At 42.0% G+C, this 25,126-nt stretch overlaps 2 protein-coding genes across 2 annotated transcripts in view; both read right to left on the bottom strand.

The window, feature by feature from the left end:
• The window catches only part of WDR88 (WD repeat domain 88), a 31,723-nt gene extending 17,260 nt beyond the window's left edge, over positions 1-14,463 (bottom strand). Inside the window, exons 1-5 of the mRNA XM_048870783.2 lie at positions 14,342-14,463; positions 10,000-10,110; positions 5,105-5,193; positions 887-950; positions 218-356 (exon numbers count right to left, since the gene is read on the bottom strand). Coding sequence (XP_048726740.1) covers positions 218-356; positions 887-950; positions 5,105-5,193; positions 10,000-10,110; positions 14,342-14,449 — 511 coding nt within the window. The 5' untranslated portion in view covers positions 14,450-14,463. The remainder of the gene's footprint in view (positions 1-217; positions 357-886; positions 951-5,104; positions 5,194-9,999; positions 10,111-14,341) is intronic.
• A 5,226-nt stretch (positions 14,464-19,689) lies between these two features.
• The window catches only part of GPATCH1 (G-patch domain containing 1), a 29,756-nt gene continuing 24,319 nt past the window's right edge, over positions 19,690-25,126 (bottom strand). The window contains exons 18-20 of the mRNA XM_048870768.2: positions 23,139-23,263; positions 22,444-22,592; positions 19,690-20,935 (exon numbers count right to left, since the gene is read on the bottom strand). Coding sequence (XP_048726725.1) covers positions 20,905-20,935; positions 22,444-22,592; positions 23,139-23,263 — 305 coding nt within the window. The 3' untranslated portion in view covers positions 19,690-20,904. The remainder of the gene's footprint in view (positions 20,936-22,443; positions 22,593-23,138; positions 23,264-25,126) is intronic.

Here is a 25,126-nt window from a genome sequence, read left to right as displayed (position 1 = left end):
GTGGATGGCATGTTTGTGATATGTCTTCTTAAATTCTGTTTCTCCTTCCTTACCCATTAGTTTGTTTCCCAACCTCACAAAAGATTGTTTGAATCCAACAGATCTTGAATTTAATATTAGTCTAGTTTTTATGACTTTCTTTATGCAATCAAAAATTATCTCATCAGATGCAAGATTCAAGAATGGAAGAAAACAATGTGAAGTTTTAAAGTCTTACCTTGAACATATGCCACCGTTGTGGCATTTAGTGCATCAGTAACACATATAGCATTTTCCATGTCTAAGCCAGATACCACATATTTACCATCACACGAAATATTACATGAAGTTACAAGACCTTCTTGGTCGACAGTCCACTGACAAAGAAAATAAATGGAAAGTCATGCTTTTGGGGATTAGTTATGACATAGTTTCTTATCCGTTCTTCTGTAATCCGTAAATAGGCTCAGAAGGAATAGTTTTTGCTACTGTTTGATATTTTAATGAACTCTGATACATGTGTGTTTACAGTATTTCAATTTTTTAAACCCACGTAATATTTTGCATTAGCAATAAATTTAAAATTTGATAGCACCGGCCAGCTGAGGTCATAAAATTGGCCACAAATATTAAATGAATTAAACCTCAAGGTAGCCTTCTGGGGAGGTAATCATTCTTGTATTATTTTACAGATGAGGTAACTGAGGCACATCAAGAAATTCACTTGCCCTAGGTCACACAGTTAATCGCTCTCACAGCTGAGCCTACAGACTCCAACTAGACCACATTGGTCAGTAATGTGAGGATTGCATTTTTTACTGTACCTCCAACTTAAAAATCTTTATGAATGTGATAATACTACCAATTTCTGCTAAAAGCTAAACTCATTGAAAAAATCAATACATACAAGCATTTTTCCTGTTTCCATATCCCAAGCCTTTACTGTTTTATCATATGATGATGTTATCACTCTAAAAATTAAGCACATTAACAAAAACAACAATCAATGTTTCCATTAAAAGAACTGACTTGAAATGCTGTTAGTGTAAAAACAATAAAAAGTTGTCTTTGTGGGGAGAAAAACAAACACCACTTTTAGTATTTTGTTAAATTATTTGTTCTCTCTACTTCCCAATAATTTAAGACAAATATATTTTGTTTTTATATTTTTGCAAAAACTATTGCCAAAAAAAGGAGTTAGTTGGAAATTTTGAAATGAAAGTTGGAATTTTTCGCACTAGAAATTAACAAAAGAATGCCTTCTATGTAATTTTGAGTACAGACAGCCTACTCATTTTCATTTCGTCCCATTAAAAGTTATTTAATTATCACTAACTTTAGAATGAATATAAAGCAATTATGGTGGGCTTGTTGTTATGAATGTGAAGTGTCTTCGTTGCTAGTTATTTGCATTTTCAGGAGTTGATATTGCTGCGTAACACCACTGACCTTGCTATGCACAAATACAAAGCCACATTACACAACAAAGCCATTTAATAAAGTTTACTAGAAACTGACAGGTTTCTGGTAAATGGGAGCTCACATTAATTTTTTTCTTCTACACTTTTCTTAAAACATTCCCACATATTTTAAATACATTTATTCTGAATGTTAAAGAACATGATAGTTATTCTTTATTACCATAATGGCTTTTCACTTGTTCAGTTTTTGACCAATTTATTACAATGTCACTGAATATCATTTTATATAAGTTCAACATGAAAATGGATTTTAAATATAATAAAAGAATAAAAGGAACCTAGATGGCAAGGAATTTCATACATTAGTCTTCTGACAATCTACAATTTATTTTCTGCTCTTCAGTAGACATAACCTAACACATAAAGTCCATATCTAGTTTATATATCAATGCTATTTTTGACTGGAAACAGATATAAAGGTCAACAAACTATGAAACTCTGCTTGTTTGTTTAGCAATCTTCAAAAACTCAGGCAACAGCAAAAGGCACTGTTAGCATATTTAAAGTGCGGTGACCAAAGTTTTGTCACTACTTAAAAGTTTTTTTTGCCAATCCTCCAACTTGATTGGAATTGATCTAGACCAGGGGTCGGCAACCTTTCAGAAGTGGTGTGCCAAATCTTCATTTATTCACTTTAATTTAAAGTTTCACGTGCCAATAATACATTTTAATATTTTTAAAAGGTACCTTTCTATCAGTCTATAATATATAACTAAACTATTGTTGTATGTAAAGTAAATAAGGTTTTTAAAATGTTTAAGAAGCTTCATTTAAAATTAAATTAAAATGCAGATCTTATCAGTTTAGTGTGGTCCTTGCCCTTGCTTTTCCTTGCTGAGTTTTCCAATGTCTGGCACGTATTTGAATACTTTAAGCTGCACACAGGCTTCTCAGTGATCAGGTGTTAACCAGCTCCGAGAGGGACAGAGGACAGATTTCATGTGTGAAAACACCTGTTCACACAGGTATGTGGATACATATGCTGAAAGCATTGCAAATGCAATTTTCTTCAAACATTTAAATTTCACTGGCAGGGACATCCAGCAGGTCAGAATAGAAGCCCTATGATCTCTCTCGGTAGCTTCAAGTGCACTCCGCAGATCTCCAAACTTTGACGCCCACAATTCTGAGCTTTTTAACTGAATGAGCTGCATTTTGAAATCTTCAACACCCATCCACTGAAATACAGACAAATCCAAGTCGCTTTCGTTGAACTTTTCAGGTTTAATTAGAAAAGAAAGCATTGGACCAAATCGCTGGAAATCTTGAAATCTGTCAGAAAATTCTGATTCCAGTTCTTGCATGTACCTTCTAATCTCAACGTCAAACGCAGTGCGCTCTTCCTTGTGGCGTCATAGTGATGTAAGCAGCAAATCAGGACTTAAAAATATCCCAGTACAGTGGCACTGGAACAATTTTGAAGGTGGGGGTGCTGAGCTGTACCCCCTCTTGCCCCGTCTGCACCCCTCACTGCCCCAGGCTGGGGCCAGTGGGCCAGAGCTCGGGGCGGCTGCAGAGCCTCGGGCCGACAGCCAGGACCCCAGGAGGGCAGCAGAGCCCCCCGGATCGGTGGCCAGGACCTGTGGCCGGCAGCGGGCTGAGCGGGGCCAGCGGACAGAACCCCAGCTGGCAGTGGGCCAGTGGCCGGTACCCCAGGCCAGAAGCAGAGCCCCTGGGACTGGTGGCCAGGACCGGGCAATGTGAGTGCCACTGCAAATCAGCTTGTGTGCTGCCTTCGGCACATGTGCCATAGGTTGCCTACCCCTGATCTAGACTATGCTCCACTGATAGCAATACCAGGAATAATACCCTTCGAGACATTGCTTGACCTACACATTCAACTGTTTGTGTATGCCACAGCTGCTGTAGTGATTAATGTCCATGGCAGGACATTAGATAAGATGCATCGCCTGACAAAATTATGACAGTTGACTGCAGAGATGTAGAATGCTGATAAACAATACAGACAAGACAGAACTTTTTGAATATATTAATTCCAATATCAGAAGAAACCCATGATCCTAGGCTAGTTCACGAATTATTATTCATTTATACAGTGGTATACATTTACATATCTCTAAGTACATAGAGCTTTCAGTCTAATCTAGACAAGTTCTGTGTCCTGAAGAGCTTGTTCTAACACTCACTGAAGCCAAATGAAAGATTCCCATTCCTTAATGTGCATTGCATTGGGTTCTAAAATAGAAAGTTTTAAGGAGTGTTGGACAAGTTGCTGGTGAGAATAAGATCAGAAGAATTCCTGGAAGAAATGAGTTTTAAGGATCTGAAAGTAGAGAAGGAGCTTTGCAGACATGAGACTGTTCCAAGTGTAGGATTAGCATGAATGAAGGTGCAAAGAAGAGGAAGGAAAAGAAAGATGGAGAGGATAAAGAAGATAAAGAACAAGAGAGAATGAGAAGACATAACAGCAGGGGCTAGTTTAGGTTGGACCTTTAAGTTAAGGAAAAGACGTTTGAATTCACTATACTAAAAGAAGGAAGTCAATGAAGAGACTCAAAGAGGGGATGATACAACTGGAACAGTAGGAGAGCAAAATGAGTTCATCCACTTTGTGTAGACTTGAATAGGGAGAGGCAACAAAGTCCTGAGAAGAGAAGTTTAAGGCATTTAAGATAATAAATTACGAAGACAAAGGGTTTAGCAGTGGGAATAGTGAGGAAAGTTGCACTTTGTTAATATTACTGCAAACAAAAATTACTTACCTTTATTATTATGCTTCTCTGAAGATAACACCTTGCAGGGTCCTCGCTCTTGGGTCTTGTGCAACCAGCACAAGTCATTCAGGAAATTCTCCAAGCTCTTAACATTTATGACTGTAGGCTGGCTCTAGGATTCCCCCCAATTGAGCCTGCTCCCACTTCACAGGCCCCAAAACATTTCAGATAGTTACTTTAAAGAGTGGGAAGCAAGAGCTCCACAAAATCTTGCACTACATAGTAAATACAATAACCTTCTCTGCCTCGTGTGGATGGGTGAAGAATCCTTCTTCAGAAAAGCAGAATCACAAAGTAAGTAATGTTCCATTCTCTGAAGACACCATCAGCTCATTATTCTTATTCTGGGAGAGTAAAAAGTGGTGTCCGCTTCCCGCAACTGCCATTGGCTGGGAATGGTGAACAGCGGCCACTGGGAGCTGTGAGCGGCCGCACCTGTGGATGCTCAGGTAAACAAAGCATCTCGTGGCCTGCCAGGGGCTTACCCTGAACAAGCCGTGAACCAAGTTTGGGAACCCCTGCTCTAAATATAACAACAGAATACTGTTCCAATAATTTAGTGTCTAATTTCAAACACATCTGTTTACACCAAAACAATCATTCATTTTACTGCATTATAAAAGTAATATTAAATGGTCAAAGATAAGCTAACTGGCATAACAGTTTTTCTATCTGCACATTTTTAATCACCTTCAACACAGCTATCTCTGTGTATTTAGAAAAGATTAATTCAATTTCCTCTCTAACAAATCTATATATCTAGAAGCATCAGAGCAATACTCAGTTTATTTGTTCTGAGTTTCATTCTGGTTTTTTTCATTTGCTGTAAAAATGTAACATCTAGCAGTCAAATAGACCACTTTCTCCTCTCTATTTATACTTACATATGAACTACAAATAAAATGTCACCTTTTGTTATCAGGAGTCAAGCTGCACTCAGAAATGGGAGCTGTGTGTTCTTCTTCAAAGACTTGAACAGGAACACCTTTTTCAACATCCTTAAATAAATCCAAAGGAGCTTGATTAATGATTTTGAAAAGATAAAATGCAACATATAAAAGATCTGAAATCAGTGAACTTGGTCTCAGTTGTAACATCTGATCTGAGAAATAGAATGATTATTACCTTTATCCATGAAAAAAATGACCTTTTACCTGTTCTACAAATCAGTCATCAATACTAGTGTCCTGAGACCACCGCCTGTCATGCTGACCAATATTGTCTCAGTATGTCCTTTTACTCCACTGTCTGTTTGTATCCACCTGTAGTCTCTTGTCTTATATTTTGACTGTAAGCTCTCTGAGTCAGGGAACACATTTTGTTCAGGGCCTAGCACAATGAGAGCCATGAATCATAAATTTCTTCCCAGAGGAAATTGACAAAACACAACTTGACTTTCCTTCTCTGCTTGGCTCACCTTCTTAACCCCTCATACAATTTTCTCCTTCTCTCCCTCACAGACATTTCTCATCTGCTCTCCTCCTCTAATCCCTCCATTGCCCCTGTGATGCCATCCCATCCCCTGCTCTCCCTTGTGCACACTCTAACCCCTCCCTTCTCTTCTCCATAACCTCTCACTCTCCTCTGACTCTTTCTCCTTACTATGCAAGCATGCTTTAGTCTCTCCTATCTTAAAGAAACCATCTTTGATCCCACTTGCCTCTCCAACTACCACGCTATCTCCATTTAATCTCTAACCTCATTAAATACACTGTTACAGTCACGGTCTGGAGCTCCTCTCCTCCAATTTCACCAGGTCCTCTCTAGCCCTCACATCCAAGCTACATATTCTTTTTGCATAACTTCTCTGAAATACAGCTTCTCCTATCCATCCACACAGCTAAAACATTTATCCAGGCTCTCAGACCATCTCATTCTCTCTTATTGCAACATTTTTTTCTCTGTCCTTGACAAATGCAATCTGGCCCTGCTCATATCCATTCAGAATTCTGCTGCAATCATCTTTCTAGCTATATTGCATCAAACATAGCTACTTGTTTCACTTTCAAGGCCCTTCATGTCCTATCCCCACCTTACATATCTCTCACAAGCGAGATGTCAATTCCTGCCTTCAGTCACCCCATGACATCAACCTCCATTGCCCACTTGATACATTTTCAAATACCTTTGTGTTTTCTCACATTTCTGCCTTTCATGCCTGAAGGCACTCCCTGTAAATATCTGTAAAGCTTACCTCATCATCCCCTCTGTCAAAACCTTCAAAGACGACAAAGGTTAGACTACTAGTGTACTGCGACCACAGCCTATCATGCTGACCAAAACTGTCTCCTTTCCTTTTACTCCCCTCCTTGCCCCTGCCCCTTGTGTCTTGTCTTATATTCAGATTGTAAGCTTTTTGGGGCAGGGTCTATCTTTTGGTTCTGTGTTTGTACAAAATGGGGTCAGCACAATGGGGTCCTAGTCCACAATCAGAGCTCCTAGGTGCTAGGGTAATAAAAATAATAATAATTGAGCTTTACACAATGGGAAGTGCTACCTAAACACATTTCAAATACAATAAAGAAAGTTTGACATTCAGTGGTAACTCTAGGTCAACATATTTTTATTCCTTTATTCATATGATCAAGCTTTTATTTTATATAAGTAGTGCCACTAATTTCAAGGGGATTTTTTGAATCTGAATAAGAGTTTTCAGGATCAGGATCTGCGTGTGGCACTGTAAGTTGCCTTACTTGCACATGCCCCTTCAAAGGCTGCTGTGCTGTTCAGTTAAGCTTTGCTACATTTGAACCTCCCCCTCACTCCCACTTTTTGAAATGTGCACAGTCTGAATCTTGGCAGCAGCTGCCCCTGACAGGATACTTCAACTGGAAGTTATTCTGTTCAATTAACAGCTGTGAATGATACAGAGAATTTGTATGAAAGTAAATTTATTTTAAGTCTGATTTTTCTTTCTTATTTTTCAGTGCTCCAATAGCAGACATTAGAGCCATCATGTCTTTTTCTAAGGCTGAAACAAACAAAAAAACTCAAACTTACAATCTTGTTTTATTTTTCTGTGAGTCAAGAAAAGCCTTGCAGTCAAAACTGTCCTAGTCTTATTTAGACCAATGACTCTCAACCTTTCCAGACCACTGTACCCCTTTCAGGGGTCTGATTTGTCTTGCATACCCCGAGTTTCATCTCACTTTAAAATTACTTGCTTACAAAATCAGACATAAAAATACAAAAGTGTCACAGCACACTGTTACTGAGAAATTGCTTACTTTCTCATTTTTACTATCTATTAATAAAATAAATGAATTGGAATATAAATATTGTACTTACATTTCAGTGTATAGTATTTAGAGCCGTATAAACAAGTCATTATCTGTATGAAATGTTAGTTTGTAGTGACAGGTTTCAGAGTAACAGCCGTGTTAGTCTGTATTCGCAAAAAGAAAAGGAGTACTTGTAGCACCTTAGAGACTAACCAATTTATTTGAGCATAAGCTTTCGTAAGCTACAGCTCACTTCAAGTGACTTCGCTAGTGCTTTTTATGTAGCCTGTTGTAACACTAGGCAAATATCTAGATGAATTGATGTACCCACTGGAAGTCCTCTGCATACCTTCAGGGGTACATGTGCCTCTGGTTGAGAACCACTGATCTAGACCATGTGTACTGTGCCTTATTAATTTGTGTTTTCCAAAAGATGTGTGCATTGCCAGTGAAATACTTTCTATTCACAAGAGGAATTCCAAATACTTTCTTAGATATACATTTGATACCTACTCTTTCAAAAGAAACAAAGAGACTTCAAAGTGGAATTGACAGTTTCCCTAGCTCTTTATTATCAAACCTGGTCTTTTATGAATCCTAACTGGCCCACCTACTCCTACAGAAGAGGAAATCAGAGTTGTCCTGACGAAGTGGAAGTTATCAGGATAAATGAACCATTGTTTCTCTTATGTGTTCCTTATAAGGAAGCCCTCAACATTCAGGTAGATTCTCTTAGATAGCTCCTGACAAAAAATAATTTCTCAGGAAGTGCAGGATAAAATTTTTCTTACACAACTATGCCCAAGATAAGCAAGTCACATCAGACAGTACTAATCTTCCACACTTGAAGAAAAAAATATTCAATACATTATATTCTCTTTTCAATGAAGTGGCTTTCATGCGTCCCCTCCATCTAGTTTACTTAAGGAAGATTCCACGATGCCATAGGTTTTCACTAAAAACAGAAGAATCTATACTTTACAAATTCCAATTCTGTGATGGGATGAGGAGTGAGTATGTAGTTCTGACAATGTGATGGAATTATCAACATTAAATTGTGAACATCTTAATGATCCACTTGGCTGGACACATTTATTTACTGTCTTGCCTCCTACAAATATTTCCTTAAACATCACCATTGTAATAATGATTATCTGCCTTGAAACCTATCAAAAAGGGAGCGGCTCTTCAGCTGTTTCACGGGAGGAGCTAACGATGGAATGAATCCTGTCTCTTGGATACCCTGGAAGTGTTGAACACTGTGGATGCTTGAGCTGACCCCAAGTAAAGCTTTGTTCTTCATCTATTCCCAAACTTTCACTAGAAAATATCTTAACATGTCATAATGGAAGCTAAGCATGGTATCTGGATAAACGTGCAGCACTAAAGATCTCTTTATGGCACCATAGCCTCTACACCTGTATTCACAATATTAAGGCATTACCATTCCTTAATACCAGCCTCAGCAGGGAATATTTGAATCAAGTTACAAACCAGTTCATATATGCCAGGCATAAGTACCTTCAAACTATTCAGTACCGCTGAGTTGTCAACTGCTCCTATGAACGTCAGGTATAGTACTTATCTAAGAATACGGATCTGGGCCATCTTTTAGAACAGACTGAAATAAATAACCTTCACATCACATCAGCCAGGGTTCCTGTGTGTCTCAGTGAGGGTAACCCTGGTTGCTGTAACCAACCTGGTTGTAATTTTGTGGGAACCCTAGGTAACTTCATAAAACTGGCCAAGGGCATCGGAACAGATAGAAAGTAAAGAACAGACAGATTTGACTTCATTGCAAACAAAAGGCAGCACATGTAAAAAACATTATGCCTTTGCTGACAGCTAAATCTGGTGCCTATAGTGCATAACCCTTGACTTACACTATTCTCAAAGAAAGACTGTATACATCAAACACTGTGATGGTGAGCAAAATGAACCTCCGGATCAAAAGAAACCAAAAATTGTGTACCAAGTCATTTGTTGTGAAGTATTTAATTCAAAGAGCTAGAGCGCTGATCCAGCAAAACTCTTAAGCATGTGCTTAAGTCCACAGCTATTCAGCAAAGCACTTTAAATGCATGTCTAAGTCCTACTGAAGTCAATAGGGTCTACATACATACTTAAGTTCTTTGCTGAGTCAGAGACTAGGTTCAGGTAATTAATGAGGAAAAAACATGAGAATTAGAGAAAAAAAAACTTAATTAACCCTATAAAAGCAGCACAAGATGACATTCCCACTGAAAAAAGTCAAAATGGAATGGGATTTTTTCCAGAAAGAGTTGACATATTATGTAATATTGTAGTAGAGCTCTCCCTCACTAGTGTGTAAGAACATTCATCTCCAGGTGCTTACATGGAACACTGCTAAATGTCAAAGAATATGTTCAAAGTATGGAATAGGAGTGTTACCACTGTAATTGTACCTGTGAAACAGTTTAGTTATTTTACAAACAGAATAAAAAGCTGTTTAGAAGGTTAATTTATGACTCACTCAACCTCCATACTTATATGACGTTGCTTGCTTCGTTTAGACATTATTATGGTGTGACTGTTGAATTGTTTAGATTCATTACCTACCCAGAGTTTAATTGTTCTGTCATAAGAGCATGAAAGAATTTTTGTATCTTCAAAGCAGAAATGACAGGAGCTCACAGTATCACAGTGCCCTCTCAAAATTTTTAAGTGGATCTGTAAATGAACAGAACAAAGATGGAGTACATTTTATCTTGTATAATAAATCTTTCTTGTTGACAAGTTAGTCCTCAAGAGATAGTCTGAAAGTAATAACCTGCTTAGAATATTTTAGTTCCTGCTGTTTGAAAGCATTCACACTCATCTTTCTCTGTTATTAGATTGCAGTTGATTTGGCAGATCACAGCAAGACTTTTTTTTTAAGCACCTGTTTGTACATGACAATGATCTTGCTCTTCTTTAAGTTTCAAAAAATCTATTTTGATTCTTGAAGACTGTTGTGTGCGCTGTATGATTGTAATATGACCATTTATATAATGTATTAATTATTTGATTAATTGCAACAAATCTTATACAAAGTATGTATGTCATGTATGTCATATAAGGTATCAATGGAAAACTTACAATCTATCAAATATGATTATCTTGTTTGTATGCATGTATCATCTTTGCATCTAAAAGTATGAATATTGACTGTATTTCAAATGTGTTTGCTCCTGTGGTAACACCCACAAGGTAATTTATATCCAGTCTGGCCAACACATTGTGAATGAACTATTCAAGTTGATGGCGTATTAAGGAACAGTTAACTCTGAATGAGCCACAGAAGAAGCTTGTCCACATCCTGTGAGCCTTCCTGTGGACACTTTAGCCAGAACATGGGTAACAGCCACTCCTATGAGTCATCAAAGCATGAAAGAGCATGTGACCAGTGGCGGATTAGCCACTGGGCCTACAGAGCTCATGCTCAAGGGCCCCAGAGCCCCGAGCGGGTGGGAAAAGCCCCATTGCCCTGATCCCGCTCCCAGGCAGTAGCACCGGGGTAGCAGTGGGGGAACCCCCCAGTGCCCCCTAACCCCATCAGCAGCTGGGACGGGGGGTGGGGAAAGTCCCAGCACCAGGACTCCTGCTGCAGCCCCGGAACTGGAGCTCTCAGAGAGCTTCTCTGGTTTGGGGGCCACAGTGGTGGAAGAGCAGAATGGGGGGACCCTGAGTGGAATAGGAGTGGAGCCATGGGTGGGGTCACATGTGGAGGGGGTGGAACAGGGACAGGCCCACAGGTGGAAGGGGTGGGGAGGGGTCTCCCATTTGCTCTGGCCCAGGGCCCCAGGAAACCTTAATCTGCCTCTGCATGTGACTCTGGACTCCATCTTGTGCCTGTAATTTTCCACAAACTAAGACAGAGAAGTTCCTCCACATGGGAGAAAGTATAAAAACCCCTGGAAGCATCTCAGTTGTGCCTCTTTCCTGCTCTGATCTTTGGACTATGGACTTACACTAAAAGGAACATTCCAACCAATGGACTAAGGACCTTCCAATCTTTTGGAAGTTACCAGAGTCTTTACAAGCCAGCAGTCTGTAACATCACTGCTTCAAACCTGATATAAAAACTTTGAAATGAGCATATATATTTGTTTTCCTTAACCATTTTAACTCTCCCCTCTTTCTTCTCTCTTATAAATAAACCTTTAGATATTAGATACTAAAGGACTGGCAACAGTGTGATTAATGGGTAAAATCTGAATTATATATTGACCTGGTTGTGTGGTCTGATCTCTTGGGATTAAAAGAACCCTTTGTTTGATTAAATTGGTCTTCAATAACCACTCATCATATAGTCTAGTGCAGGGGTGCGCAAACTTTTTGGCCCGAGGGCCACATCTGGGTATGGAAATTGTATGGTGGGCCACGAATGCTCACAAAATTGGGTTGGGTTGAGGGCGCTGGTGTGGGGCTGAGGATGAGGGGTTTGGGTTGTAGGAGGGTGCTCCAGGCTGGGACCTAGGGATTCGGAGGGTGGGAGGGGGATCAGGGCTAGGGCAGGGAGTTGGGGCATGGGAAGGGAGTGAGGGCTCTGGCTGGCAGTGCAGGCTCTGGGATAGGGCTGGGGATGAGGGGTTTGGGGTGCAGGAAGGTGCTCTGGGCTGGGATCAAGGGGTTTGGAAGGCAGGAGGGGAATCAGAGGTTGGGCAGGGGGTTGGGGCATTAGAGGGGCTCAGGGGTACAGGCTCCGGGCGCCGCTTACCTCAAGCAGCTCCCGGAAGCAGCTGCAGGTCCTCCCTTCAGTTCCTACAGGGAGGCGCGGCCAGGCCACAGTTCCTGGCCAATGGGAGGTGCATGGGTGGTGCTTGGGGTGGGGGCAGCGCCCGCTGGCTGCCCCTATGCGTAGAAGCTGGACGGAGAACATGCCGCTGCTTCCGGGAGCCGCGGCACACACTTGTAGAGTGGCCCCCAACCGCGCTCCCCAGCTGGAGTGCGGGAGCAGGACAAGCCCCAGACCCTGCTCCTCAGCGGAAGCTTGAGGGTCAGATTAAATCGGCTGGCAGGCTGGATGTGGCCTGCGGACTGTAGTTTGCCCACCTCTGGTCTAGTGTCAGGGTGGTGAAACAAGGTCTGGGATCCCTAAGGAGACTGCTGTTTGGACTCCTTGTTAACCAGTGTTAACTTTTGTTACTGGGTTGGTATATTTTATGGAAGAATAATCATCAATTTGGGGTGAGTCTACTCTATTTCTCAACAGTTTGTCTTGAACCTAGCATCCTCGGCTTGATCCATGGAGGAACGGTGACATGTTGCTTGAAAGACTCCACTGTATCTGTTTACTCCTTAGCTTATTATCCACAAACTCTTTAATGTCCTAGACTATGCCTTCATCCTGTGCCACTGCAAACCTCCTTGAGCAGGTGTTCATTTTTTGTGCGGCTTCTTCCACAGATGTACGGTAGTGCATTGACTGCTGTTCAGTATCAATATGTCAGTATGCTCTTTAGAACTGACAATCAGAAAGGCTAAATAAGTTTGTCTGATTTGTCATGATTATTATAGTGTGGTTCATTATACATGTAAAGTAACAAAGGATGCTTCCAGTCCTCTGCTTTCAGGGGCAATGAATACATTAACCATTTAAAAATATAAATTGTGTATTTTAAGAATTTAGTACATTACACCTGCCTTGTTCTTGCTTTTCTTTCTTTTCCTGGATAGGTTGACAAATTCCCCTCCAGGCTTCACAGACAATTGTATGCATGTTACTAACACCACTTTCAGCATAGCATATTAATTATAATGAAACCATAATGAAATATGCAGTTGAACTATTACCACAATCAGGTCACAGATTTTTTTTGCAAAGGGCACTGGTGTTATGGGTAGGAGGATGAACCAAGTTTTGCAATACACAAATACATCACTGTGGTGCGAATTAAAGGAGCACATGGGCACGGGGGAGAGGTCAGCCTGCTGGTTGCATAGAAGAGTTAGATTGGCGACACTTTCCACAGATGGGGGGGGGGAGGTGGTGGAAGAAAACATCTAGTCCCAGCTGTCCCCAATTAGCAGCCTCTGGCATTTATTGGCCCTACAGGAACAGGGCAGTCTGCAGCTCATCCCAGTAGTGCTCCTATTGATTGCCCCCAACTCCGCCCTGAGACACCCTCTCCACCCACACACAGAAGAATTCCCACACACCCCCACTGAGACCCACCTCTCCTCCTGGTTCTCACATATCCCTGCCTCAGGCACTGAGACCCCCCGCCCCCACTCTCACCCACCCCACCCTCTAGGCACTGAGACACACACATCCCAGCTCTCACCCACCCTGCGCCCAGGCACTGAGACATACACACCCTGCTCTGACCCCCACTCCCAGGTACTGAGACTTCCCCACCCACCTATCCTGCCCTCAGACACTGAGACACCCCACCCTTGGGTGTCACCCACCCCGGCCCCAGACACTGACACATCCGCCCTGGCTGTCATCCACCCTGGGGCACTGACACACACACCACCCACCCCGTCCCCTGGGGCACTGACACACACACCCGGGCTGCCACCCACCCCGCCCCCAGACACTGACCCCTCCCACCCCGGGCAGGCGGCCGGCCCCCGGCCCCTGGGGCACTGACACACCCCCTAGGCTCTCACCCACCCCACCCCCCAGGCACTGACACACACACCCGGGCTGCCACCCACCCCGCCCCCAGACACTGACCCCCTCCCACCCCGGGCAGGCGGCCGGCCCCCGGCCCCTGGGGCACTGACACACCCCCTAGGCTCTCACCCACCCCACCCCCCAGGCACTGACACACACACCCGGGCTGCCACCCACCCCGCCCCCAGACACTGACCCCCTCCCACCCCGGGCAGGCGGCCGGCCCCCGTCCCTCCCAGTCTCTCAGCCAGGGCACCGCCTTCCCCGGGCAGGAAGCCGTCCGCTCCCCGCCCCCACCTGCGCGAGCCTGTCCTGGTCGCCCAAGCGGCTCTCCGGCTGGGAGGGCCTGGGCAGCGGAGGCTCCTCCAACGCCAGCGGGTCCCCCCGGCCGCTCGCCCCGGCCATCTCCCCGGCTCTGAGGTAACCGCCGCTCACAGGAGCCCCTAGCGGTCGCGCTGCCCCGCCGAGAGCCGGCAGCGGGTACCGCGCGCCCACGCCTCGGGGGGATCCCGGCGCTTCCCCCCGCCCCAACACGGGAGCAATTCACCCGCTGCCAGGACACCGGCGGTCGGTCCCCGCCCCGCCGGGCGGCAGCGGGCCCACAGCCCGCAGCGGGCCGGCTTCGACTCTCCCACGCAGCCAACAGCGGCGCCGCAGACTACCCGGGCGCCCCCCGTCCAGCTGTGACCTGCGCCTGACGGCGTCAGGGCAGCGGGACACGGGCTGGCGGCCCAGGAGAGGCAGCGGAGGAGAACGGGGCAACCCAAGCTCTAAAGGGGCCCTCTGCACGGCCAGGAGCTCACCAGCTCGGCTCTAGCTTTTAGGGCCCTAAGACCCACATAGGCACCCGGGTGCTTGCTGCCTGGAGCCCTGGGCTTGAGCCGCTCACACATTCAAGAGCATCAGGCTTTACAGCTGCAAGCACTAAAAGGTGCTATCCTTGTAAAGAGAAAAGGAGGACTTGTGGCACCTTAGAGACTAACCAATTTATTTGAGCATAAGCTTTGGTGAGCTACAGCTCACTTCATCGGATGCATTAGTCTTCAAGGTGCCACAAGTACTCCTTTTCTTTTTGCGAATACAGACTAAGGCAGCTGTTACTCTGAAACCTGTCATTATGCAAGGCACTGCATTTAGCCATATGGAGTGGAAATCTATCAACTGCATGAAAAAACTTGTACAGATACAGACAGACATCAGCTTCCTGTCCAAATGCAAACAGATGGACATCGTACCAAAAGGACTGAAGGTAAAAAGTCCATTACAGTCTACATACCACACAGACTATGCTGACAGCTTGTGCCACACACTCTCAAAGAAACTGTAGAATCACCTGATCAACATCCTCTACAGCAAACAGGGAAAGATTAAGAATGAGCTCTCAAAAATGGATACTCTCATAAAAAACCAACCTTCCACACAAACTTCCTCATGGCTGGACTTTACTAAAACTAGACAAGCCATTTTCAACACACATTTTGCTTCTCTACAAAAGAAAAAGGACACTAAACTTTCTAAACTACTACATGCCACAAGGGGCCACAGCAATGGTTCCCTCAACCCACCCAGCAATATTGTTAACCTATCCAACTATACTCTCAGCCCAGCAGAAGCAGCTGTCCTATCTCGGGGCCTCTCCTTCTGCCCCTCCACCCCCACGAACATGATACAGTTCTCTGGTGACCTAGAATCCTATTTTCGCTGTCTCCGACTCAAGGAATATTTCCAACATACCTCTGAACAACATACTAATCCACAGAGACCTCCCTACCAACACTACAAAAAGAAGGATTCTAGGTGGACTCCTCCTGAAGGTCGAAACGGCAGACTGGACTTCTACATAGACTGCTTCCGCCGACATGCACGGGCTGAAATTGTGGAAAAGCAGCATCACTTGCCCCATAACTCAGCCGTGCGGAACACAATGCCATCCACAGCCTCAGAAACAACTCTGACATCATAATCAAAAAGGCTGACAAAGGAGGTGCTGTTGTCATCATGAATAGGTCGGAATATGAACAAGAGGCTTCTCTGCAGCTCTCGAACACCACTTTCTACAAGCCATTACCCTCTGATCCCACTGAGTGTTACCAGAAGAAACTACAGCATTTGCTCAAGAAACTCCCTGAAAAAGCACAAGATCAAATTCGCACAGACACACCCCCGGAACCCCGACCTGGGATATTCTATCTACTACCCAAGATCCATAAACCTGGAAATCCTGGGCGCCCCATCATCTCAGGCATTGGCACCCTGACAGCAGGATTGTCTGGCTATGTAGACTCCCTCCTCAGGCCCTACGCCACCAGCGCTCCCAGCTACCTTCGAGACACCACTGACTTTCTGAGGAAACTACAATCCATCGGTGATCTTCCTGATAACACCATCCTGGCCACTATAGATGTAGAAGCCCTCTGCACCAACATTGCACGCAAAGATGGATTACAAGCCGTCAAGAACACTATCCCCGATAATGTCACGGCTAACCTGGTGGCTGAACTTTGTGACTTTGTCCTTACCCATAACTATTTTACATTTGGGGACAATGTACACCTTCAGATCAGCGGCACTGCTATGGGCACCCGCATGGCCCCACAGTATGCCAACATTTTTATGGCTGACTTAGAACAACGCTTCCTCAGCTCTCGTCCCCTAACGCCCCTACTCTACTTGTGCGACTTGACATCTTCATCATCTGGACCCATGGAAAAGAAACCCTTGAGGAATTCCACCATGATTTCAACAATTTCCATCCCACCATCAACCTCAGCCTGGTCCAGTCCACACAAGAGATCCACTTCCTGGACACTACAGTGCTAATAAACGATGGTCACACAAACACTGCCCTATACCGGAAACCTACTAACCGCTATTCCTACCTACATGCCTCCAGCTTTCACCCTGACCACACCACACGATCCATCGTCTACAGCCAAGCTCTGCGATACAACCGCATTTGCTCCAACCCCTCAGACAGAGACAAATACCTACAAGATCTCTTATCAAGCATTCTTACAATTACAATACCCACCTGCGGAAGTGAAGAAACAGATTGCTAGAGCCAGAAGAGTTCCCAGAAGTCACCTACTACAGAACAGGCCTAAGAAAGAAAATAACAAAACGCCACTAGCCGTCACCTTCAGCCCCCAACTAAAACCCCTCCAACGCATTATTAAGGATCTACAACCTATTCCTGAAGGATGACCCAACACTCTCACAAATCTTGGGAAACAGGCGAGTCCTTGCCTACAGACAGCCCCCCAACCTGAAGCAAATACTCACCAGCAACCACATACCACACAACAGAACCACTAACCCAGGAACCTTTCCTTGCAACAAAGCCCGTTGCCATCTGTGCCCACATATCTATTCAGGGGACACTATCACAGGGCCTAATAACATCAGCCACACTATCAGAGGCTCGTTCACCTGCACATCCACCAATGTGATATATGCCATCATGTGCCAGCAATGCCCCTCTGCCAGGTACATTGGTCATACTGGACAGTCTCTACGTAAAAGAATAAATGGACACAAATCAGATGTCAAGAATTATAACATTCATAAACCAGTCGGAGAACACTTCAATCTCTCTGGTCACACGATTACAGACATGAAAGTTGCTATAATACAACAAAAAAACTTCAAATCCAAACTCCAGCGAGAAACTGTTGAATTGGAATTCATTTGCAAATTGGATACAATTAACTTAGGCTTGAATAGAGACTGGGAGTGGCTAAGTCATTATGCAAGGTAACCTATTTCCCCTTGTTTTTTCCTAACCCCTCCCCCACCCCCCAACGTTCTTGTTAAACCCTGGATTTGTGCTGGAAATGGCCCACCTTGATTATCATACACATTGTAAGGAGAGTGGTCACTTTAGATAAGCTATTACCAGCAGGAGAGTGGGGTGGGAGGAGGTATTTTTTCATGCTTTGTGTGTATAAGAAGATCTTCTACACTTTCCACAGTATGCATCTGATGAAGTGAGCTGTAGCTCACGAAAGCTTATGATCAAATAAATTGGTTAGTCTCTAAGGTGCCACAAAGTACTCCTTTTCTTTTGCGAATACAGACTAACACGGTTGTTACTCTGAAACCTATCCTTGTAAATAATTTCTAAATAAATATATCTGTTTTAAAGAGGGGAGTATTTAGATGAAGAGACACAAAAAACCTGATTACATGGAGAGTGGGGCCTAGAGGCTCTGTTGGCATAAGTCTAGGACAGCTGCATAATTCACTTGTCTTCACCTCTTGGGTATGGCATGTAACATCCCAAATTCAGTCCTATAACGTCATTTCATCACAACATCATCTAGTCAAATATCTCAATAATGGGTCACAACCTCAATGCAAGCTCCACCAGGATGTTGCCCAGGATCTCTCTCCCCCCACCTAAAAGGGATTCACTCCATCCCTTCTTATTGCTGTTCTGCCCTGCCTCCACTGCACCTTTTACATTCTCACCTGCACTGTGCTCTCAACTTTGGAAAAGTGCTGTTTAGAGTGGAGCTGTCTGCCTAGACCCACTGCTCACAGCACCCTACCAGCTGCTTTGCCTTCTTTAAATGGGAGTTTCTGCAAACATAAGGAAAGAGGTACAAGGAAATGCATCAAGACTCCCTTCACTGCATATCTTGCAACTCCTTTCATCATTGGGCATACTCATTACTCCTTATTCAGAACCATTTATTTCCTGTTAAATTTTTACAATATACTAATTAGAAATGTGTGCCCACAAAAGGTTACAGGATTGGAGTCAGGACAAGAAACAAGCTGGTTTGGGGGTCAAGGGAACAAAGACAGAGCAGGGATTTTCAATTAATGCACTGTTGAAAATAGCTTATTTAATTTACAAACGTACTTCTACAGAAATGGGTTGGCTATATAATGATTCAAGAAATTAAAGCAGTACTGTTAATTTGAAAACTCATTACTTTTAAAGACATTTAAAAAGTTTCAAATACCACAACTGCTCCTAAATCTTCCCACCAATTTTCTAGGATGGCAATCTTTTAAAATATTTTTATCCTTTATTGCTATATGAAGAGACCCACATGAACAAAACTAGGAACAGACTATACAGAGAAAATGACTATACAAAGTGCTGTCAAGTGCATAGGTAAACAAATTGAAAAAATTAATATTTTCTCTAATCCTGTCAAATTATACTAATCCAAGAAGTTGTGTTTCACACTAGTGGATTAAAAAAGACAGAAGCAATGACTTTTCATCTTCATACATGTTTAATTTTTTTAAATAATAAGTGAGAGGTAAATCTTTACTCTAAATGAAAAGGATTGAGAATGGGTGTCTGATTTTATAGGAGCCATATTTCCCTCTGAGAGAAGCAGATCTGGAGACACTGATTTTTATAACAATATTGTACTACTAGTAGTCTACCAAAAATATCTGTTTACTATAATTAAGAGTTTCCTGTTGCTTTTTAATCTTTTTTTTATTCTGCTGCTTCATTTACCCATTCTTGTAATCCAGACAGCATTCCAAATCCACATTTGTTACTAACTTTTCCCCTCTCTCTATAGAGTTCCCTCTTAATTGCTAAATTTAAATTACAAAACCTAAAATCAACACCATGCCACCTTGCTCTAAATCCAGTGACCTATTAAAAAGACTGTGAATGCTGAAAATTTACTTTATTTTTAACTAGCCCAATACAACAATATCATCTACAACCTTGAGCTTGTTTGATTTTTTTTGTTAACAATTGCAAATGGAGAACATTCTCTTAGTCTCATAATAAATCATGATGAGCTGGTTTTAACAATTTGTTCCATTCAACGAGGTCAGACAGTCATGTGGTTCAGTATTATTTTATAGTTCACATCATAAACAACCCTGTAATTGTAATAGGACTTTACAGACTTATTTGGACTTTTTAATGAAATTTCAACCTCCTTTTAAGCATACAATACAGCACAGGTTTGTACTCAGAGCAAGCAAGAAAATTTTGAAGAATCTTTGGGGTTTTTCAACATAACGTTTGTGTTAAATATAAACATGAATGTAGAATAATGCCGATACTGATGATGAAATTTTTTATGTAGGTAGTGTTCAAGATAATCCGGTACTGTAATGCTATTTTAACATGCATCATACCATTTGTTAATTTATTGAAAAGCCATACTATGGTGATGGGTAATATACAAAATTCTAAGACAGAAAAAGTCTGAAAAGCAGATTAACATTTTAGAAATACAGAGAAATTCTGCATTCTGAATATCTACATAAGAGAGACACAGAATGACTTGTTTGCATGTAAATTATGCCTTTTTAACTTCCTAACTTCACTTCCTTCAGCATTGACTTACATTCTTGTTTATAATATTTTAAGAACTTTCACACAATGATTTAACACACCAGAAATACCATTTGTAATATACAGTTTATTAAAATATCTAGTCTTGTTTAAATTAAAGGTAGCCCAAACCAAACTATAATGGGTTCCTCAAAACAGCCAAGAATTCACCATTTTGAGCCTATGTTTTAAGTAAAACATTGGGGTGTAAAGGAGAAGTCCTACTCTCATACACACATGTACTTGCTACCGATAGCCCTCACATTAATTAAATGTAGAGCCTGAACTATTACTTTTGATAATGCATGCCAGCAGTAAAAAAAAATATATATATATATATATATATCTTTCCAACATTCCACAATTCATACGGTTTAAAATGGTAAAATATCACAAAACAAATGTATACATTTATGATTTCAAACATATATTCAGCATAACTACAACATTTACAGTGCAATCTATACATTACTGATCTTCCATCATGGAGGAGATCAAAGTTTCAGATCAAAAGTCATATAGTATTGAAGAAAGCAAGTTACTGCTTCATTGCAGGAAGATGTTTCAGTCTGGAAAAAAAGGCCATATTTAATAGTTATGCACAACAACACCAGGAACATTTAATCACTTTAACAAGAATTAAAAGGTTTCTCAAACCCTCAGTCTGAATTTAACTATAATGTGGTTTTGCCCTTTTAATAAAAAAAGATTGGCAAATCTTTTAAGAGCCTCCAACATGTCAGTTTGCACAAACAAGACAGGTCTGACTACAAATTTTGAGCTACCTGTTTGGAAGCCCTTTAAAAATACCCTTAAAAAAAAAAAAGTTATACAGAAACAAAGCTTAATTTTTAGAAGTGGTTTTTAAATTGCACTCATCGGGTTTTTGTTTGCTTGCTTTTTAATGAACAAAGGAGGGATGGGAATAGTCCTTTGGAATGCCAAGTTTTCCTATTTGCATTCCCTTGTCCCACTAAGGTCCTATACCACAATGAGTTTCCTACACCAAGGAAGACAATGTGGTTACTCTGCAGAACATGTCGCAAGGCCACTCCTTCAATCAGCCAGAGGGGTTAACTGGAGTGTGATGCAGTGATTTCTCCACCCAGAGCATTATGGAGCTGAAGTTACTTATGTTTAATTTGGTTGGTTTTTTTAGAAGTGCATGGAACACATTTTGAAAGCAGAATGAAGTCACAGTGTTCTCTCTACTGTCCATGGTCTTAATACTGGTTCGTTCAAGTCGATGGTTTATAAAATATTTAAGAGCATGTTGTCTAAAATTAGACCTACCAACTTCACTTCAGCTTGCTGAACAAATGCACACTTGATTCAAGCAGTTTCTCATTTTCTACTCAGTTCTGCCCGCCTACTCCATATTTGTGAGCCAGTAGGATACTGATTTAGAGTAACCTTGTATTCAAGCAGAGAATGCTCTTAAACTTCAGTAACTTGCCAGCTCACAAGAACAGAACCAGCAAGCAGAGAAGGGTGTGATATTGACAAGCCCTGACTGTGAACCAAAATAAGTCCAACACCCTGGGTCTGCTGGAGCCGGGTCATTCAACTATGAAGGATTTTAGCCAGATTACAGCATTTATTTTGGATACTAAAAATCTATCAGGCAATACTCCATAGTTACCAGGAGAGGGATAAATTTTTTTAACCTTAACTACGTCTTCTGAAAAAAATGTAGTAGCAACATTTCTCACCACTTGCATTTCTCTTACCTATTCAGTATTTATTCCCATTTATAGTAATTTACGATGACACAAAGATCTACCCCAAATTAATTTTCATTTATCTAATGCTTGCAGAGTTAGCTGCTCAACGCTCTTTTCCCTGGAGCAGTTTATCTTAAAACTAATTCTTATCTGGCACATCTAGATCCAAAAGCCTAGGATAAGTTATCAAAATGAGCTATATTCTAGGCACAAACATATTGTGCCAGATCCAAGCTGGTTTAAATGGACATAGTTCCACTGACTTCAGCAGAATTACACCAAGTTACACTGGCGAGGATCTGGCCCATTACTGCTGCCAGATTTACAAGGATTTCGGTAAATTATCTGTTTACCTTCTTAGAAGTTCCTGGGATGACAAATCTGTGATCTCCTCTATGTCACTAAGGCTGTCACTGCTATCAACAGTGTCTGAGTTACTGTTTTTCTCTGATTTTTTATTCTTGTGTTTGCCTTTGTGCCTGTGCTTCTTATGTTTCTTTTTCTGTTAAAAAAAGAAATAGGTGAGTTTGCTATTCATGTATTTTTTTTTTAAATTTTAAAAAAGTTGGTCAAATTAGAACAGAAGTTCACTAAAAAAGAGCAACTGGGATCACAGGAAACATATTTCAGTATAAATTCCAAAGTTAACTGGAGCAGAGCAGTAACAACAGTACTCGCACATCTTCAGTTGTGTAAACTTTAAATAATACAAGCTAAGGTCTCTAGGAGGCAAGGACCAAATAAATTAAACTAAACATATATTTAGAAATTTTATTATTATAATCTATCAGGTTTTCTACAGCATTATGCGGTATCTAAGCAAACTATGCGTTTGGTCCCTAAGCACATAAAGAACAAGCAGCACCCTGTTCAGCTAATGCGTCTTCTGTTCTAAGCTAGAAGTGCTAACAGAGTCTAAGGGAAGGTGTCTATGCAGCCCAATTCTATTTCTCCTTTCCATAATCCAGCATATATATCATGGTAGTGTTCATTTGACTGAGGAAATCAATCCAAAGAAAGAAAGAACCAATTTATTTAACTTGGTCACCTTTTCCTTTTTGTGTTTGTGCTCTCTCTTAACTTTGTGTTTTTCTTTGTTCTTTTTAGGTTTCTCTTTCTGATTGGCTTCAACAGAACTTGCTAGTGATACTGGCTCATGCTCCTGAGTAGTCTCTAAAGCAAAAATCAAATATAGAGAAATAAACGCATTACCAAGTAAAAGACAAACACAATATTAAACTACACAAAAATGTAAATTCCCTAATATTTGGGCTGAGATTTCCAAAGCTGCATAAGGGATTTGGGACTCCCAATTCCAATTCATTTTAACTTCTCTACTCTATAGACATACCTTTGCAATCAGATATAAAAAAACCAAACATGCCAACCTTGGCCCCGATTTTGCATCAGGATCTATTAGCATTGACTCTTGAGTCTGTGCAGAGCCCCAATTAAATCAGTGGGAATCTTCACAGGCACAAAAGTCTGTGCTAGTGGATCCCAATGTAGGATCAAAGCTCTTGACAATATCACTTTAACGTACACAGGTGTAGGTAGGGCGAGAGGGAAGAATGAAGGAGCCCAGTGCTCTTATAGTTTCCAAGAAAGGGACCTGGATGTGAATTGAAATTATATGACATAAGACAACATAGAATATCTTTAACCTGTGCGCAAAGTTTCCACAGATGAAGTAACAATGACTTGTTATTCACTCTAAATCTGTTGAATGTGGTTAATTAAACAGGATTAAAACAACAAAAACCCTGTCTGTTCAACATTCAACAGGTAATAGCAGCAGCATACATTCTCCTACTCAAAGATCCGTAAGGTCTGATTCTGGGTAGAGAAAAGACAATAACTACACGAGTTCTGAATTTTAGTGACTTGAACACAAACTTACAGCCAGATTAAATGTATGTATGTGTATATCTACACTAATACACACACACACACACACTGACCCATAATATCTCTGTACCAAAAATACCGTCTACTTGCATGGGGACAGCTGCTTAACAACTCTAGGCTTTAAGCCGGTGTAACATTCACTTGTATATCTATCTCTGTATAGTACCTAATTTCAGATCAAATACCAGTCAATAAATTGCCCTCTGAAATACAAAGTCATAAGACCAGGACCTCATTGTTCTAGCCACTGTACAAACACGGAACAGAAAAATGGTCCCTGCCCTGAGAGGCTTACAATCTAAATATAAGTAGAGCCCTGCCCGGATACAAAAATTTTGGATCCACATCCACAAGAATCAACTTGTATCTGACCCGCATCGCACCTACAGCAGCACGTTATCTCACAGTGCCTCTCAGGAGGAGCGTCTGTGTGAGTGCGTGTGTACACTATATAACAGGGGTTGGCAACCTTCAGCATGTGGCCCATCAGGGTAATCGCTGGCTGCGAGACATTTTGTTTACATTGACTGTCTGCAGGCATGGCCCTCCGCAGCTCCCAGTGGCTGCGGTTCGCTGTTCCCAGCCAATGGGAGCTGCGGGAAGCGACGGGCCGCAGGTTGCTGTGCCTGCGGACTGTCAATGTAAACTAAATGTCTCGCAGCCTGCCAGCGGATTACCCTGATGGGCCATGTGCCGAAGGTTGCCAACCCCTGGTATATAGGCTCTCAAAGGTGGGGAAGCATCTGTCTGCAGCTCACAGCCTCTGAGGCTGTTTCCCTGCCTTCCAGATCCTCATTGGCAGTGAGCTGCAGACAGCTGCTTCTGATCTATCACCTCCCCTTTCTCTGTATCCTGAGGAGAGGGAATATAGGATCTGGAAGGTGGGGAAGGGAAGCAGCCTATATTCCTTTCTCCCCTGTATATAGAGAAAGGGGAGATGTTAGATCAAGACAGGCAGCAAAATTCCCCATGCTCCTATTGCTATGGTTTAAGCAATGAAGATATTTAGGAAACCTCTCCCAACTTCATATTGCTGCGTCAGGTCAATTGGAGAGGAAGGCAGCTGCTTCTGCAAAGCAAGTAACTGGGTGTGGGGCGGGATATAGGATCTGGAAGGTGGAGAAGCAG

This window comes from Caretta caretta, chromosome 12, assembly GCF_965140235.1.
Source record: "Caretta caretta isolate rCarCar2 chromosome 12, rCarCar1.hap1, whole genome shotgun sequence".
NCBI lineage: Eukaryota > Metazoa > Chordata > Testudines > Cheloniidae > Caretta > Caretta caretta.
Note: the sequence above shows the minus strand (reverse complement) of the source record. Positions and strands in the feature narration are given on the sequence as shown.